Source organism: Pinus tabuliformis, chromosome X (assembly GCF_031772625.1).
Source record: "Pinus tabuliformis cultivar Carrire ecotype Pingquan chromosome X, CPIR1, whole genome shotgun sequence".
NCBI lineage: Eukaryota > Viridiplantae > Streptophyta > Pinopsida > Pinales > Pinaceae > Pinus > Pinus tabuliformis.
Genome location: NC_142308.1, coordinates 468688666 through 468707946, shown reverse-complemented (window position 1 = coordinate 468707946; position 19281 = coordinate 468688666). Strand labels below are relative to the sequence as shown.

The window sequence follows — 19281 nt, the reverse complement described above, 5'->3', positions numbered from 1 at the left end:
ATGTTACACCTCTGGATGTTTGTGATGTACTATTAGGCCAGCCATACTTGTGGAGGCGACACGCTGTGTATAAGTCGAGGCCTCACGCTGTCATTATTTCTTTGGATAATTCATTATACAGGATACCGGAGGTAGCCCCACCTACCGCCACCTCTTTGATCACTGCTAAGAAAGGCAACAAGCTCATCTCACAGACTAGGAAATTTATTTTCTGTCTGGTTCGCTCCCATAGTAAGGGGAAGATCGTTGCTACATCCATGATCCCCGCGAAGGGTTCCTCCACACAGCAGCAACAACAGAGGGATACAGTCATGACAGATCATAGGAACAACTTCTCCTTACCCAGAGGGGTACCACACAAGTTTCAGGTGGGCGAAAAAGTTTGGTTCAATTTGCAGAGGGAGTGCCTTACCAGAACCCATCAGAAACTCATACCACTTCGACATGGTCCTTACACCAGTAACAAGGCCACGGGCAACAATGCTTTGAAGCACAACATTCCTTCATTCCTTCACTTGCACCGAGTGTTCAATGTGGACCGTCGTCGACCATGCTCCTCACCATTTTTGGACACATCAGAGATTGCAGAACAGCTCACCAGAGACCCAGCTCAGCAGAAGCTTCCTCATCTCAGGGAGGAACTCAACGCAATGGGGACCATTGCTTCCTAAGGGGGGAGGAATGATCCAGGTGGATGTTGGTGGCCACCCACCTATCCCATCTGGACCCCCACAACTGTCCCTTTTAGTTTTTTAGTTTCCTTAATTATAGCGCAATTTACTATTTTTAGCAGTTTTTCGGGTCCTAAACTTCCGGAGCCGTTTTGAGGCCCTAAACGACGTTTTTTTTGGGAAATCTACCACTAGCGATTTTTCTGCTTAAAAATCTTTTTTTTCGTCGTAGTCCTCGGAGATAACTTTCCAACGGGCTATCATGCGCGTCAAACGGAGATAATATGACCAATTCACGACCCCGAGAAGTTTATGTACCAACTTACCCAAAAACGGGGCCCACAATTTGGCGTTTCATCTTCTAGGGTTAGGTTTTGGAATGTGAAGGGTTTTCCATTGTTTCTCAACAATAAATAGGCCTTCGAGCCTCATTGTAACACAGTTTAGAACAGTTCAGAGGCATGTAGCCACACATCTCTTCTCAGAGATAAGCTACCATCGCCCTAGCTGGTTTATTTCCATTTCTGGTTGTAAGCATATTTCAGTATTTTCCATTAATGAAATGAGGTATTATTTCTGCTGCATCTTTGTGTATATGGTTTCTCTGTAATTTGTTGCGTTCCTATTTAAATCCGGATCATGGCAGTTGCTGAAGAATCAAGGACTCATGGCTACATTTTTGGGGCCATCAATTCCACGTTTATTGCCTTAATTTCTAAAATGGAGAAACCAAGGACCTTTGTAGACTATAGACCTATTTCCATGTGCAACTCTATTTATAAGATGATTTCAAAATTAATCGCTTGGAAACTCAAACTGGAATTGTCGAGACACATCACTTCTAAACAATTTGGGTTCTTGGAGGGAAGGCAGATCCAAGATGCCATTGCCTTGGCACAGGAGGTCTTACATTCCATGAAGGTGCAGAAGTTGAAGACATGTCTACTCAAAGTTGATTTGATCAAAGCCTACGATTGTGTTGACTGGGAGTTCCTGAGGTTGGCTCTAATAAAAATTGGTATTTCCCCTCAAAATATTAAATGGATTATGGTGTGTATCAGTACTACTAATTTTGTAGTGATTATTAATGGATTACTGACACAATTCTTCAGGGAATTTAGGGGTTTGAGGCAGGCATGTGATCTGTCACCTCTCCTCTTTCTCCTTGTGGTTGATTGTATGAGTCACAAGATGGGGGATGTGAGGAACATGGGGTTGATTTATGGGGTTCGTGTTATTTGACACAATGCTATCATGCATCTAATGTTTGTAGATGACTTATTATTTGGTGGTGTGACATCTCTTGAAGAATGGAAACATATTCATAAGATCATTAAGACTTTTGGAGAGGAAATAAGTTTATACATGAGAAAAAATAAGTCTATTTTGGTATTTGGTGATAGAGAGGACTCGGTGATCAGGGACATTTGTAACCTCTTTGATATTGCATCCATACATTATGATGAAGGATTTGTATACCTAGGTTTTAGACTAAAACCTAATAGGTACAATATAAAGGACTAGGACTGGTTGATTGACAGATTTGACAAAAAATTGGTTGGTTGGAAACATAGATGGTTATCGATGGGTGACCGACTAACACTATTAAATTTGGTGCTACAAAACATCTCAGTATACTAGATGCATTTGTTCATGTTACCAAGGGAGATCATTCACATGTTAGATTCTTTTATGTCCAAATTCTTGTGGTTTGGTACCAACCTTATGGGGAAGATACACTTGGTTATATGGAAAGCATTGGCCAGGCCAATTTAGGAGGGTGGCTCGGGGATTATAGATCCATATACTTTTAACATGGCGATGATTGTCAAAAACATGTGGATGGCAATGTCTAGTAACAACTTATGGTCACAAATTGTTAGAGATAAATATATGTATGGTTAATTGTTCTCTTCTTGGATCATGAATGGTGCCAAGAGGAAATCAAATGTGTTCTTCATCTGGTGCAGCATGATGAAAAACTTGCATTGGCTGTTGGGATACATTTGTTGGGATGTAGGTGATGGATCAAAGATTGATATGAGTTTATATGCAATAAAGGGATTTAATGGGAAACACTCTTTATATGTTCCTCTGCTTAATTTCATCCATGACAAAGGCATATACCACCTTGATTAGATCCATTATCTACACAATAATAACATTAATTTACAGTCTTGGATCAAGGCAAAGGAGTTGGGGTTACAAGGAAATATTGCTTATGAATGGGAGAGTTACCTTACATAATTACGCATAGTTGGTATACCAATCACTAATCAAGAGGACAAAATGGTTTGGGATGGCTTGATATAAAAAAGTTAGTCGATGGTCAACGAAATTGATCTTAGATTTCCTATGACAGAGAAGGATTTTGAATACTACATGTGGTTCCAGGAGGCATGGAAATGTGATATTCCATACAAGTTCAAATGTTTTTATTGGCTGGAATTACATGACCACATGCTCACTTCAAAGAACGTACAACTCTAGGGATTTATAGGTCCTGGCATCTATCATATGTGCATGAGGGGTCCCGAAGAGGTAGATCATTTGATTCTATGTTTCCCATATGTTGTGGTAGTTTGGGATGGGGTACTAGATGCACTGAATATCACTCCATGTAGACAACATCAAACTCTAAGATCTTGTCTATATTATTGGTTCGACTCTCAACAACAACATCATGCCTTACCATTCTACATCATATGGTCCATATGGTGCAACATGAATGCTCTTATTCTTTAGAAAAAAATTGCAATGGTTCGGGAAGATGTGATTAAGACAGTGGCATATTTTGGTGAAATCGATCCAACTAAGAGGCACACAAACAAAAGACAAATCAGGTACAAAGACATTTGGAAGGACTTTCCTATGGGGTTTTTGATGTGGCATGTTTGTAGAGAAAATGTGGATGTGGAGCTTTCATAGTATTAGAGCCAGGTAACTATTACCATTTCTGGTGGGAGGGTGGCTATGGCACTAACAACAGAGCAACGATTATTGCTTTATGGGGAGTACTCATAAGTGCAAAATGGTTGGGGTTATAGAGCTTACACGTTTATGGAGATGTTAAGGGCATCATTGATTGGGTCAAGGATTATCCTCTATTTAATTCTCCCATATTAACAAACTAGATGAAGCATATCTGGAACCTGGTAAGTACTTTCCAACATATACAATTTGGACTTATTTACAAGGAACAAAATATGATTGCAAATCTCCTATCGAAGCGAGGTATTTCCAAGGAACCAAGTAAGTTCTATTTTGCAACTCTCACATATGATGTCATGATTAATGTTGGCATCATTAATTATTCTTAGGAGAGGAATATGATATTTTTTGATAATCTGGGTGGGCTCTGTTATAAGTTTTGGGGATATTCAATGATGAGAACATATGATGTAACAATTTGGTACTTTTTTTATTAACAGGTGGGGCCATAAAATGGTTATCTATGTAATCAAGATCTATACTTTATATAATAGAAGATAGAAGGGTAGTAGATAGATAGGCATATGCATAGGACATATAAGAATGTTGTAATTAGACTCAGGTATGAGAAGAAAGTGTTTTTTTCCTCTGAGAAAAAAAAAAAAAAAAAAAAAAAAAAGAAGAAGAAGAAGAAAAAAAAGAAGAAAAGTTCTTCCCACTACCCATATGGTAAACTTTTTTACTACATAGGATTTGGGATTGCATCTAGTTCCAATCCATTCCCATAATTCCATTTTACTTTACAAGAGAACATTTTTCTCTTGGAAATGATTATTACCATAATTATTATATTTATTTCACTAAAATAGGATTCTTACCTCCATTCACCAATCCAAAAATTTATTCAACTCCATATACATAAGAATTTATATAGTTGAAGTTTCAATTTCAAATCCTTGGGATAAGAAAACTTTCAACATTCTTTATACTCAAGGTAAATATACTTAATTACTAGGATTTACTAGCCCATGCTCCATATACATAAGTTTCAATTTCAATTTCAATTCCTTAGCATAAGGAAACTTCCCACATTCTTTATACTCAAGTATATATACTTAATGACCAAGAGTTACTAGCCTGCCTTAATTTAAGCAAGTCTTTGCTCCAAAATAGGTGTGAATGAGATGTGAATAAACACACTTTCCAATAGTTACTCTCTACCAAAATTTATACATTTCATAGCACAAAAGCAGATAAGAATAATAAAGTAAAAATGCAAAGTTACTAGAAATTACGACCCACCAAAATTTATGCACTTCCTTGCATAAATTTAAGTAGGAGGATTATGTAATTATTTCCTTTGCTTCATACATTAAAGTATTCCCAAAAAGCTCTTTTAAGCTTTGATTAATGTGCATTCAATCAAACATACTTTAGATCTAGGCATGAATAAACACATATATCCCATAATCATATGAACAAACTTCTCGATAAGAAATTTAACATTTAACTTTTACATTCCTCAGAGATTTCTACCAATTTTATTAGGCCTCCATTACTTATACTATCCCTTAACATATAATAAATATTTTTGTAATGCATCAGTATATGTTACACTTCTATGGGTTTATTGAGATTTAAGTCATATGAGATTTACCCCTCTTACAAGCTCAATGATTCAGATTATACCACACCTAGATCTTACCCACGTGCCTATGAAAATAAGGGAAGTAGCAAGATAATAGACTTACACACCTTCATATCATCATACCAGATCTATATGACAATTTAACACATGTAACACATTATAAATTTCATGCAAGAGAAAACACACATTTTTCTTCTCTAATTTTACCAACATAAATTTAGAGAGAAGATGAAAACTAATCACAGGATTTAGAGGCAAAACTTATTTGAAATTTCATGCTAGCAACTAACTTGGGAAGCAACCTTTTCAACCCAACCATAGGAACAATTGCATCAATTCTATCTACAGCTGACCATCCTTTAGCCATGTTACGATACCACAAGGGGTTACCATCAACTCAAAGAAAAATTAGGATGGGTGAAGACAACTCTCCTTCACAAGAAAAAAAAATCAGAGAACTCTTCTACATGTTGAGCTTGACATCTCCACAAATATAAGATGCCATTAGCTAGCCAACATAGTAATACATAAATCCCTTCACTACTCTACACTCCCTTGGCAATTTCATTGCCCATTTCCTACCATACTAGCCCAACATGCATCACTTCATGACCACCACTACTTAGCTAAGTTTGAGAGTTCTCTTTGACTAATGTGCATGCAAAATTCATTTCTAGAGAGCCCAAAACACACCAACAAGGTTTCAATCCATGATTGACACTTTCATGGGTGTATTTAGGCACCCAAAACTCTATATAAACTCTTAGAACAATCAAACAAGCTTTCCACATGAAAATGACAGAGCTTTCCTCAAAATCACTACTCCATGGACCCATGTCTCTCTGATCTCTCTGGGCATGGTTTGAATGAACTTATGGATGTTTTATCCCCATATTTTCTAGATTTTCCCACACCATTCATGGGTCAAGCATCAAATTTGAGATGGGTACTACCCCATGTTTCCCAATGAATTCTAAGAGTACTCCACAACCAACACTCAACCTTTATAAATGTTGAAGGTAGTTGCTTCAACTACCCATTACTTCATTAATTGAATTATGGGTTGGTGGGAAAACAAGATAATAAAATTTCAAATTCAATTTTTTGCATATATCACTAGGTGAGGTTTTATTGGTGATAATAATCATAGTTAATTTCCCATAACCCCCTCAATAGTTCCCACTTGTGGTATCATATTCTATATCGGTGCTCACATCCTTGGTTGGTTGCTCAACATTTTTAATTATCAAATAAATATTTACATATGCATTATTTTAAAATTGTTTAGCATTTTCCATCGCCCCGATGACATGTACATGTCTCTATAAGTGATAATGACATAATTAGTTACAATAATCCTGGGGTTCAAAATGGGGTTGTTACAAAACCACTACTTTAGAATCCAACCATTAAAATATTTATGGTTTAACTATGCATCTATGAACTTGCCCACTAACCTTTGGTCAGTGAACAACAAAACCTTTCTCCATGGACCTTCAAAAAGGTTTTTCACCTTTAAGGTTTCTTTTATTTGTGAATTTAGAACCTTTAATCTTTTTTTCGAAGTAGCTTCCCAAAAGTATTACTCACAAAGCCTTTGTTAGCGAACAATAAAGTTCTCCTCTTAAGACCTCCAAAAGGGGTTTGCATCTTGGGAATTCCTTTTTACTACTTGGAAAAAATGTTTGTAATTTCAAAACCTTTACTATTTTGTCAAGGCATTGAGAAATTTCCTAAAAGTTGTCAAATATAATTTGAAGGACATTATGGAAGAGATGAGATCCTCCCTCCTTGTCAAGCTATGGGCGTGCTAAAACTTTCTCAAGCCACCACACTTCCCTCACCCTATGGGATATATCAATAGAAATCCAAACTTATAAAACATGGCGATATTAATGATGGGATCACAAAGGGGCTACAAAAGAATGTTATAAGACATAAAAGAGCTAAATAAGTATTTGAAAGAACACGAAGCATTATGGTGGGCATGAAAAAACCCTAACAATGATTAGAAAACTCAAGCATGTCCATTTTCCTTACTAAGAAATTTAATTCTTCATTATTAATATAACAAATTTAAGGGCCTAGGCTTGTAAGTGGATTCACATAGCCACCCTCCTCCAGTGCTTTGGGGCTCTAGAAGGTATTATGTTCAATTCTAAGTGTGAATAGATGGTCTCCTTGTGCTAGTTGGTTTTTTTAGCAAGATGGTCGTCCAAGTCACAAGTCATATAGGTCAATGATAACTACCTCAAAGGATGCAGAACAAAGCAATTGTGGAAGTCAAATATCTTAATAAAGAAAAAGGAAAAAAATAGTTCTCGTCTCTCTCTGATGAATCCGACAAACCTTATCATAACTTAGTTTTCAATTGACTGTGAGGATAGTCATCATTGTTTGCTATCCATGAATGTAGGTTAACTCATCATCATTATTTAAGGACAACAACGCCACCCAAAATAACTCAATGGTGGTTTGAAAGGGGACAAAGTTTCACTCTTACTATATGATTTTGGGTATTGGGTCGTCAACCTATTTTTTGTGTTTGAGGAAGATGAGCTATTATCCAATAAAAGCAATTTTAGGTCTTACTCCACAACCAAAACATGATTTCAACCTAAATAACATCCAAAAGAAAGTCAATATTGCTTGTAGCCATTGTTAAGGCTACCTCTAGTGGGAACAAATGATTTTCACTAACATTTAACCTTAGTTCCATACATAAATCCGTATAACACCCTTAATTGTAATTTAACCACACTTATTCTTAATGCCATAAACTCTCCAAATTAATTATAAACTTTATCCAGTGTAAGCTTATGAATATATTTAATAAAATTACCAATATAGATCCATCTTAGCTATAGACGTACCAAGCATCAAGAGGGATCAAATATCTCAAGATGCAAACCGCTTTTTGAGTGCAAAACTTGAGGAAAAGTTTGGATGTAGAGAGATTTGATTGGTCTTTAGACTTAGTATATTTAGAGTTAAAATGAATCTATGATGGTTCTTAATTATCTATATATATATATATATATATATATTATTAAAACATTAATAATATATATAGTTACATATGTATGTTGCATTTTTTTTTTAATGTTTTATAATGTTTAATGTTTTATTCATTTTAAATTTTTGTTTGATAAGTATTCATTCGATATGTCCAAATTAGAGAAACTCTGTAAAATATTCTATATGAAAAAAGATTTCAATTAATATGTTAAAAATGTATGGGTGGATTTACTATGGTTATTTTGGAATATTATATCATGCTCATAATCCTTAATATTTTGAAGGAGTTTTCCATATATATAAAGTAGTGGGGAAAGGTGATCGTGGTTGAGATGTTCAGGTTGAACTCAAGGAGGATTGAAATTTAGCTTAGAAAGTGTATAGAAGAAATGTTAAAATAGTGGCTGAAGAGAGGAAGATCTTTGAAACTAATTAGAGGTAAAAATTGTGGTGATTAGAACAACAAATTCTTGAAGGAAGGAGAACACCCACATCAACAGAGTAGATGAAACTGCAAGGGCGGGCATCAAACTTTTTAGACCCAACATGCACAATTTTTTTTGAATGGTCCAGTGAACGCTAGGTCTTAACACTACTTTCATCTTCCACATGAAACCCTAAACTTCTTGTTCTTATTGAAAGATTTAAAAAAAGGAAATGGTTATTGAGGTGTAGAAGCCCATGCAAAAAACCAAAGGAATTCACATAAAGTATAAATTAATTATTTTTTCTTAATAACATAGAAATATAACCCTCAAATTGTAATTTTACTCAAACTTTACTTTGGAAAATAAAGGTATTGAAAAAAGTCTAAAAGAAAAGACGACACTAACATAATGTGAAAGGTCCAGATTTTTGGCCAAACACATGTTTGCCAACCACTGCCAATTACACAAAAAATAAAAAATTCAAAAAATATATTAAAAGATTAAAATTGCTGGGATATGAAGTACACATTTACTTAGAATATTTACCCCTTTAAATAGACTATATTCCACATGAATACCACGGGTTCTCATAAACCATAATACCATGGGTTCTTATAAACCCAGAGCTCTTAAAAATTCATATAAATTCAAAAGTGAATTAATAAAAATTCATATAAATTCAAGAGTGATATAAAATTCAAAATAAGAAAATGGAGTTAATGTAGATTCCAAAAATGGATCTAATTATTAATTTTATTTATTTTTTAAATAATTTGCCCAACTCAACATAACATTTTACAAAAATGTTGACATATGTTACTTCTACCTATCTTCCCTATATTGGATTGTAGACTACCTCTTGCGCAAAAACTCATTGCAAATTTTTGAACAATTGGCAGGTTGTAGACAATCTCTTGTCCAAAAAACTCATTGCAAATTTTTAAACAATTGGGCCATTTGCACTGTAAGAAGGAAACATAGTTTCATCGTGTTGCTAGGCCATCGCGAGCCCTATATGGAAGAGATGTTGTCATGTTTTGTTATGTTATGTAAACACTTATATGAAAGAGATGTTGTCATGTCATGTAATGTAAACATTTTGACTCAACCAAGTTACACAAAAAAATAATATATATATATATATATATATAAGCTTAGCAGTTCCTTTCTATTCCATTTCAAAAAGCAAACAATGCATATGTCCACATCCAATAGGGTTACATGACCTCAACTTGTCCATTGGAAACCAGGTCTATTGGCCATCTGATTGCAAAATAAAATAAAATAAATAATTAATAATTATAATTAATAATTAAAGTAGCCTAGATCCATCTTAACTCAATATCTACCAAGCACCAAAAGGCATCAAATCTCTTGAGTTGCAAATCACTTTAGAGTGAAAAGAGATTTGATCCCTTTTGGTACTTGGTAGATCTAGAGTTGAAACGGATCTACATTGATTTAATTATTAATTATATTATAACTATTTATTTTTTAAAATTTATTTATTTGTTTTATGTAATTTCATAGAACAAAAATGTTTTAATTAATAATTATAATTAATTTGTTTTATTTTTTAGTTTTAATTTTATTTTTGTGTAATTTGATATAGTCAAAATATTTACATAACATAACAATATCTCTTCCATAGTGGATTAGAGAAAATGAATACAATTTCATTGTTTTAACCAATAATATCTATAAAATAAAAGAATAAACAGTTATATTAAATTAAATCCATATGATTCTTATATTCACTATAGCTAAATAGTCCAATTGAACTCTCGTTTCATAAATGGTATATTAAATTAAATATATATGATTTTTATATAAACTATAAGAAATTCTCGTTTCATATATAAAAAGTAAGTGATCCTAATAAATTTTCTCTATATGATTTTTATATAAATTATGATAGTGGTGAACATTAAGTCGATCTGTTGGGTGTCTAACATTTGTTAACCAATAACTAATTCTCGTTTCATATATAAAAAGTAAAAAATCCTAATAAATTTCCTCTATATAAATTATAATATAAGTTAATAGTGGTGAACATTGAGTCTATCCGTTGGTGTCTAACATTTGTCAACCAATAACTAATGTCATCTATGTGTACTTATCCAAGTGTATTTAAAATTTTAGTCTATGGATAAGAGTTTTTATTTAAAATTTGCACGATTTGACATAGTAAAAATTATGATATATGAGATACACACTGAATTATAGTATAAATTGATAAAAGTGAATGATATATAGGTATAGTTATCTTAAATGTTTTAAAAGAGTACATTAAATTATCCGCCAACATAATGCTATGTTTATATAAATACAATTATGCTTTTTCGATCTGATAAATTATCCGCCAACAAATCTGCAGACCGTTGCCATTCCGGTCAGCCAAAGTATCGAAAATTAACCCAATGATAGCGAGAACGTGATACAGTGGCTTGGAACTTTCATGTAATAAACTGAGCTGAAATACGCGGATAAGTTTCTTAGGTGGGCAACTCCTAAACTATAGAGTAACCACGAAGGGTAACAGGACGAATTTGGGATTGGGAATTCTCATATGTCCTGCAATGGCTCCGAGCTTCTTGATTCAAATTTCAAAATCCAATTAAAGTCTGCCATGCCTGGACGGACTTTTATTGTGTGTTAGAACGTGAGAATCAACCCTGATTGCTTCGATCATCGGTCATTTAACTCTCTGTTTACCTTACCTCCTGAGTATGCACATGAGTACTGTTTAGGTGGCTGAGACCCAGTGCAGGCTCATTTACCACAGCAGACGCATTTATGTCGTTCAGAAGTCATATTGGTGGGTGGCCCAAGATTTCTGCCTGATTGGAAATTGATAACCATCATCTGCTGCTAAAACATTTGTTTATTCATTTATTTCCCCATTGTCAAAATATTCCTCAGCAAAAGCAGGAGGGCACATATCATTCTGCAATGGACACCTCATTGCCATTAATAGACTTGCAGGCCTAACGGCTTTTTTGATACATTTATCAGTTCACTTCTTGGAAATGGTTGACCTGGAGATTGCCAGGTACCTCCATTTCTCGGATTAAACTAATGGAAACCTTGTCTTGTATTCCTCCCATGTTGGATATTTTTTCTGGACTCTACTCTGATAGGTAATAATACACACACATTAAAGAGCATAAGCATCCCCTGTTATCTGTTCTACAATGAATGCATATATCTCAGTGAGTGAAAATTGATATTCATAAGGTTAGGTGGCATCTCCTGGTTTCTATAACTGTTAGATATGCGGGCCTTAATTGCTGCAACTGTTTTGCTGGTGGTGGGAGCATCATTCATGGTCCTTGTTTTCAACAACAGGCTTCAAGGTCAGTTTACAAAGCTCTCCATGTTTGAATTCAAAATGCACATGCTAAAGTTTGAAATATCAAATCTTGCAAAATGGGCTTTCACCGAGACAACTAGGCTGCCCCACTAAAACATTATTTATGGGTTCTCTATGTTGGCAAATGGGTTGTGCTCCAAACCCTATTCAATTCACTGGTTTTAAATTTTCCATGTGTTCATGAAGTGTAGACATAAGCTATGTTCTCAGTTCATTGGATTTTTCCAGTCTCGTAGAAAACACGTTTAAGTTTCAAAGATAAAGTATGATCAACGGTTGTTTTCCATGTCAAATAACTGTTTATGTCTTTGTGTAATCCCTGAATGCAAAATGAAGCACCGATGGTTTTTTTGTCAATTTTCATATAAGCCCACTGTAATTTTTGGGTATATGGTAATGGCTTACTGGATTTCTAGTTTTAGAACATAATTTAAATGACCTCATGTATCATGGTTCTCATTTTCTTTTGTTGCCAAAAGTTATATTGTGGAGGTTGTTGATCGCTTCCAAGTTTGGAAGTGAAGTTATTCAAATTCTTAAGATGCTCACAAGTTATTTTCAAATGCGATGCCTGCATTTAAGGTCTCATTTGTGATGAATATATTCAATAAACTACATATTTGTCCAAGAATGGAGCTGAATTTTCCGATGAGCTACAGCAACGGCATATCACAAGTCCTGATGTACAGCTAGGGTCATTTTCAATTGTGTATTAATTTTTGGTTTATCAACAATATAGTATATATCTAAGTTCGATACCCTCAGGCGTTATGCAAGCATTATGCAGTAAGCCTATAGGCAAATATTAAGCATCATACAGTAAGCCAATCATTAGCCCACTGTCTTTCCATTTTGTCTGTAGGATGAGAATAAAATCATATTCCATAGACAAGATGAAAAGACAGCAAGCAAATGATTGGCTTACTGTATGGTGCTTAATATTTGCCTTCACCTATCATGGTTCTCATCTTCTTTTGTTGTCAAAAGTTATATGGTGGACATTATTGATTGCTTCCAAGGTTGGAAGATTCAACAGACAAGATGAAAAGACAGCAAGCAAATGATTGGCTTACTGTATTGTGTTTAATATTTGCCTTCACCTATCATGGTTCTCATCTTCTTTTGTTGTCAAAAGTTATATGGTGGACATTGTTGATTGCTTCCAAGGTTGGAAGTGAAGTTACTCAGTTTCTTAAGATGCAGACAAATTATTTTCAACAGCCATGCTAGCACTTAAGGTCTCATTGTGATGAATGTATTGCATATTTGTTCAGGAATGGAGCTCATAGGGGCTCCATTTGTAGTAAATATTTCCGATGGACTACAACCACGAAATACTATTAGTCCTGATGTGCAGCCAGACTGATGTTCAATTTGGCTATGCTAAACTGACTATATCAATATTCAGTTTGCCAACTGTACAGAGTATATTTAAGCTTATTATTTGAGATCTTCAAAGGCGCAATGACAATAAGAAGGCCCAATGGAAGGTCACATATGTTTGCTTCACATATAGGCAATCAATCACAGCCAATTTTTGGTGTGTAAGTTGTAAACTTGCTACTTGTCATCCCTTTATGTTAGCTAGCTTTGACATCCATGCCAAAAAAAAACCTCTCATAGAGCCCCAGCTGTATTGGGTTTGTCTGGATCAATTCACATGAATCTTGCTTTGTTCTACCGATAGTTGACATATTTCATTACATTTGGAATTAAATAGTGGGTCTAGAATTTCAAAATAACCCAAAAAAAAAACTGAATTTAAATGTCCCTGTGATAAAGTTTTTCCAATTTTACCTTCATTTGCTTAGTTTTTTAAATTTCATATTAAATATCAAAGATTTTATTCTTTAAGGTGCCCTTATTTCTAAGCCTACTGTATTTATAGAGTTAATGTCATAGCTATAGTTTGCATTGACAAGTCTTGACCTTAGCTTGAAATTACTTGGATAATCATTGCAGGATTTAGTTATTTACTTCCTGAATATTTTTCGAATAGATGAATCAGCAGTCAAGATTGAAATTCGAATATTCTTAGAAATTTGTCTTATCTGTTTTATTTGTGTGTTCCTCTCCTTAAGATTGTATGGGAAGTGGCTGTAACTGGAGGATAGAATTCTTCTACTAAACATAGCTATTGTATGGGAGGTGGCTGTAACTGGAGGATAGAATTCTTCTACTAGACATAGCTGAAAGATGAATCCCTCCATCGATGGTTTGAAAGTAATTTTGAGTTAGAAGTCTATAGCTCAAGTGTGTTTCTCTACTTTGCATCTCTGTTTAGTTGGGAAAGGTTTATTGTTAGGATATAACTTTATATTCCATTCTTTAGCTTTGTTCTTTCCTGAGATTTGGTATCTGATAAGATAGGTTTTACCCTTGGTTGATCCTTTAATTAATAATATATACATCTACGGATGTTACTTGGATTTGGCATCGTGGCAGTAACATGAAGTTCCCGTCAGCAAGAGACCCTAATTGGTGCTATATCCCTCTTGAGGAAGAGGCGTCAAGGTTGCACCAAGGGGGAGCATCATTTTTCAAAAATCCTGATAAGTGTGTGTATTGCATTTATATTAAAGAAAAAATCCATAATGCCAAATTAGTTAGCTGAAAACATGCATATTTGTACATAAATCAATATAGAAATAAATGATTAATTATTGGAGGATCAACCATTTAGATTCTAGCAATTACAAACAAACATCAAATTTTTAAGCATATAATAGAAACTAGACCATTAAATCATCAAAATATTTTATCTAGCAATTGTCAACATGACCAAATAGTAATATTTTCAAAATAGGCCATCTATGCACCGAAGTAGGAAAACTGAAGATTCCAAATTCAAAAAACTAATTTATCATCTATGAAAAATAAAGTAGTGAATCTATCTACTATTATTTCCTCCTTACACTATCACGACGCGAAGCATGTTGGAACCATGTGTCATATAGTGGGAAGTGTGTTGGAACCATGGGAAGCATACTAGAACCATGTCCCAACCCATGGGAAGCATACCAAAGTTGTGCATGGAACCATCATTGTCAAGTCCTCGAGTTGGCGAGCACCTATGACCACCCACATGCACATGAGGAGAGTCGGGCGATGGGTGCGTTTAACCGAATGTGTGTGGAAGGCGAGTTGGAGGGGCGCATGCCCGCACGAAGGCGGGGCGCCTGACTGCACAAAACTGAAAGGCAAAGACATGGGCGCGTCGTATAGGAGAGCGGTCACACTTGGACGGGTGCGTTGTATAGGAGAGCGCGTCGAAGGGAGAATGAGTGTTCAATACTTATAGTGGTGACCCGAGCGGTAGACCCACCGTGCACGTTGTAGCAACCCACACTAAGGGCGCATCTGCACCTTGGGGCGCCCAGGTAGGGGCAACATGGGCAAGTCGTGATGAGCGTGTGATGAGGAGCAACAACATGGGGTTCAATGTAGGTGTTAGCGTGTACGCCAAGGCAATGTGCACTCAATTGCCCATCGGTAGGTTGGCTTGGGCGCACCTGCTCACCAAATGGCGTTCACTTGCTGAACAACAGGTTGGCCCGTGGGGCACACCCATTGGCAGGGGCGACCACGGCAGAATGTAAGTCGGCTCAACCAAGGAATATCACATCGGCTCAAGTAAATGATGAAGGGTCGAATGGGTATATATTGGAGGAGAGGGAGTCGACCAAAGGTATCACCAACCAAGCAATTCACACAAATTCAGAGCGAAGGGAAAAGTTGAACGAAGTTTAGAGCAGTGTGAAAACTAGTTTAGGGCATCGCAGAGCATCGTAGGGCGAGGCAGGGTGACCGCGTGCAGTAGGCAGCAGCCTAGGCCATGCGCCCGCCTAGGGCGGGCAGTGTGGATTTCTGAATGGGTGTTTCTGCTGTTCCACTGAATGAATATTTGGGGTTCATCGACGGTGGGGGCAAGTGTTGCATGAGTTCGGCAAGTAGTGTGGGCAAAGGTGGCATGTCTTGGCAGTGCGGACAAGACTACACGACAAGGTCGATGGTGCATGCAAAAGCTGCACGACTTGGGAAGAACTTTGTGGGCGAGTTGCTGGTGCAACCAAGCAACTTCCACATCATTGTAAACTTGTAAAATACATTTGTATTATATTTTGACAGTTGTGGTAGACTTGTTAGGGGAGTTTCCCCTCCCTTCAAAACCTTGTGTGTTTAGTTGTTTATTGATGTTTATTGGATTGCACATGTTATGAAGCAAATGGTAAAGAAGATAATTGAAGTAAATATAATTCCATTGCATAATTGAAGAACACTTGAGTAGAAAAATAAACTGAGTGTCGGTAAGGCGTAGTTCGAGAGCTTTAGTAGTGGTCAAACAAAAGAGTTGGTCAGTGTTGCACCGTGCCCACGGTGGACTTAGAGTCGCCACTAGCGTGGGGCTGTGACAGGTGGTATCAGAGCTTGGTTCAGGCAGGACCGAGCTGATTTGAAGGCAAGTTTAGCAGCGACAAAAGCATGTTGGAGTCAGGACTGAGCTAAACAACTAGTTGGTCGCAGTGCGACATAGGTGGCAGTTTGGCAAGGGCAAGGCAGCAAGTCAGGGCCGCGCTGAATGACAAAAAAATGGAAAATTGGCTTGAGTGTTGTGAGAGACTTGTGCAAACCTTGTATAGGTTGAAATGCATGAGAGAAGAGGAACCAAGAATTCGCGCTGAACTTGAAGTCTTGGAAGAAGAATGTGTTGCGGAAGTGCCAGCGGAAGAGGAGGAACTTGGGACAACATTACCTACCTAGGTTGAACCAGATTCGTGCACCATGCATCCATTGAGGGAAGAAGGCACTCACATGGAGCGACCTCACGAAAATGTAAGTATTGTTGTAGCTCGTGTTTCGTTGGAATCTTTGAAAGATGGGCCATATGCATAAATGGGTGAAGGAAGCATTTGTTTGCCGATGTGATGGATGAACTTCTGATGGGTGATTACGATGAGAATTTGTATAGTTGGGCAACAAGGAACATTAGTTGTTGCAGAACTTGTCTGGGCAGTATGTTACCTTAGAGCAGAAGGTGGAGATGCCCGTGACAAGGGTGGAACATGATGAACTTTGCGATGGATGAGTCATGCTAGCCAAATAGAGAATTGGCTAAGTGCCCGACATGACTAAGTGCCTGACATGACTCATGGACAGAATGAAGGAAGAGCACACCGAACCGAAGTGATATACACATTCTTGGGTGGACTTCTTCATTGCAGTTTCGTTTAGTCCAAGAAGTAGACTTGGGCGAACCTTTAGTGGGGGAGGTAGCAATGATGGAAGAGACCTACAATGCGATATGAGGGTAGGGCGACTGAGGGCGCCAACCTAAACAAAAGCAAAGATGTGATGACTGAAGTTGCGTTGGGTCTGTTAGGGTGGACGAGTTGGACAACCGAAATCGTGGGCATCGAGTTGAAGAAGAAGGGCACATGGCAAACTTCGTGCAGAAGCATCAAGCGAGAGCAATTTTAGAGATTTTGTATATTGACATCAAGAAGAAGTGCCAATGTGAGGATGTTGTGCGTATGGACTTGCCGATGCGACATGATGATGTTTTGCAGATAGAACGATGGGTATGTTGGACACATTCGAACAACAAGGTCATGATCATTTTTGAAGGAAGACATGGGCAACCTATGAGAGTGTTGATACAACGAAGAGGGCAGAGGAAACTTGCGATGGCACTTGCGACCGAGTCAAGTATGCTTGCCGAAGTGTTGGATGAGGATGATTCATGGGAGCTTATGATGACTTGGGAGAGTTGCAGCCGATGAAGACTTCATACTATGGTGGTCTTGGAGTATCTAGTTCATTGAGGAGCTGAGGTCAGTTTGACACTTGACTTTGATGTGGTATGGGATGCATACCTTGGACATAGTATGGGATATGTTCGTGAGGAGTGACTTGATGGATGCGATAGAAGCGAGACACTTTGGAGTTGGATGAAGTTGTAGCGATGGAGGTGCCTTGGTGTGAACACTTAGACATGGGTTGAGTCAATGAGACTTAACCATTTTTCTTAGACATGGAGGTTGTTGGTCTATGACCATGGGCATCACATGGACGAGACGATGAGGTAAGTGAAGACTTCCCCTTTGACAACATTGATGGGAAACATATTGTGAATGAGATGGAGATTACTTCATGGACCTGGATATGGCACATTGAGCATTGGATTGATGGGAAGAGTTCTTGATCGAGTTGAAGATGTGATAGAATGCTGGAGAAACGACTGACGAAGGCATGAGGAGGGGCATTCTCATGGATTTGGATAATGGTTGGACTAGCCATCTGACTAGTTCAAGTCATGTGGGCGTGTAGTGCACCGAGAAATGTTGGAGTTGAGTTGGAGTATTAGAACAATAGTTCACATGATGATGATACATGGTGGATTGGCACGATATGAGTTGCAATCGTAGCATATAGCCGAGTTGGAGGGAGCGACCTTCCACGAGATGAGGCAGTATGGAGGATTACGATGAGTTGTGGCTGAGGACCATGGATTGAGGAGTTTTTCCCACATAGAGTCATGGACTTTGATGGAGGTTCGTGCAATGAGGGCAAGGAGTTATGCAATAGGGACGACTGACGTTGGAGTTGGTAGCACTTTGCGACATTTGGTATTTGCGATGGAGTTTGCCATGATGGTGTTGTCGAGGGCGACAACCTTTTAAAGTGGAGGAGGATGTCATGGCCTTGAGTTGGTGAGCGCCTGTGACTACCCACACACACATGAGGAGAGTCGGGCGATGGGCATGTTTAATCGAAGGCATGTGGAAGGTGAGTTGGAGGGGCACGCGCCCGCACAAAGGTGGGTTACCCGACTGCACAAAACTGAAAGGCAAAGACACGGGCGTGTTGTATAGGAGAGCGCCCACACTTGGATGAGCGCGTCAAAGGAAGAACGTGCATTCAACACTTATAGCAGAGACTTGAGCGTTGGACCCACTGTGCACGTTGTAGCGGCTTGCACTAAGGATGCATCCTCACCTTGGGGCACCTAGGCAGGGGCGACACGGGCGAGTTGTGACGAGCGTACGATGAGGAGTGAAAACATGGAGCGACATGGGGTTCAACGGAGGAGTTAGTGTGTATGCTAAGGCAAGGCGCGCCCGCTCACAGGGGGTGCTTGCCCACCGACAGGTCGGCGTTGGCACGCCTGCCGACCGAAGGGGTGTTCACATGCTGAATGACAGGTTGGCTTGT

The 19281-nt window shown here is 37.6% G+C and overlaps 1 protein-coding gene across 2 annotated transcripts in view; it reads left to right on the top strand.

The window, feature by feature from the left end:
• The first annotated feature begins 11523 nt into the window (after positions 1 to 11523).
• The window catches only part of LOC149140697 (Glycosyl hydrolase family 35 protein), a 200263-nt gene continuing 192505 nt past the window's right edge, over positions 11524 to 19281 (top strand). The window contains exons 1-2 of one of the 2 annotated variants that reach the window (XM_089449590.1): positions 11524 to 11748; positions 11934 to 12052. In XM_089449590.1, the coding sequence (XP_089305716.1) occupies positions 11971 to 12052 (82 nt within the window). In that variant the 5' untranslated portion in view covers positions 11524 to 11748; positions 11934 to 11970. Of the gene's footprint in view, positions 11837 to 11933; positions 12053 to 19281 lie in introns of both variants that reach the window. The other variant, XM_089449591.1, reaches the window with a different exon arrangement.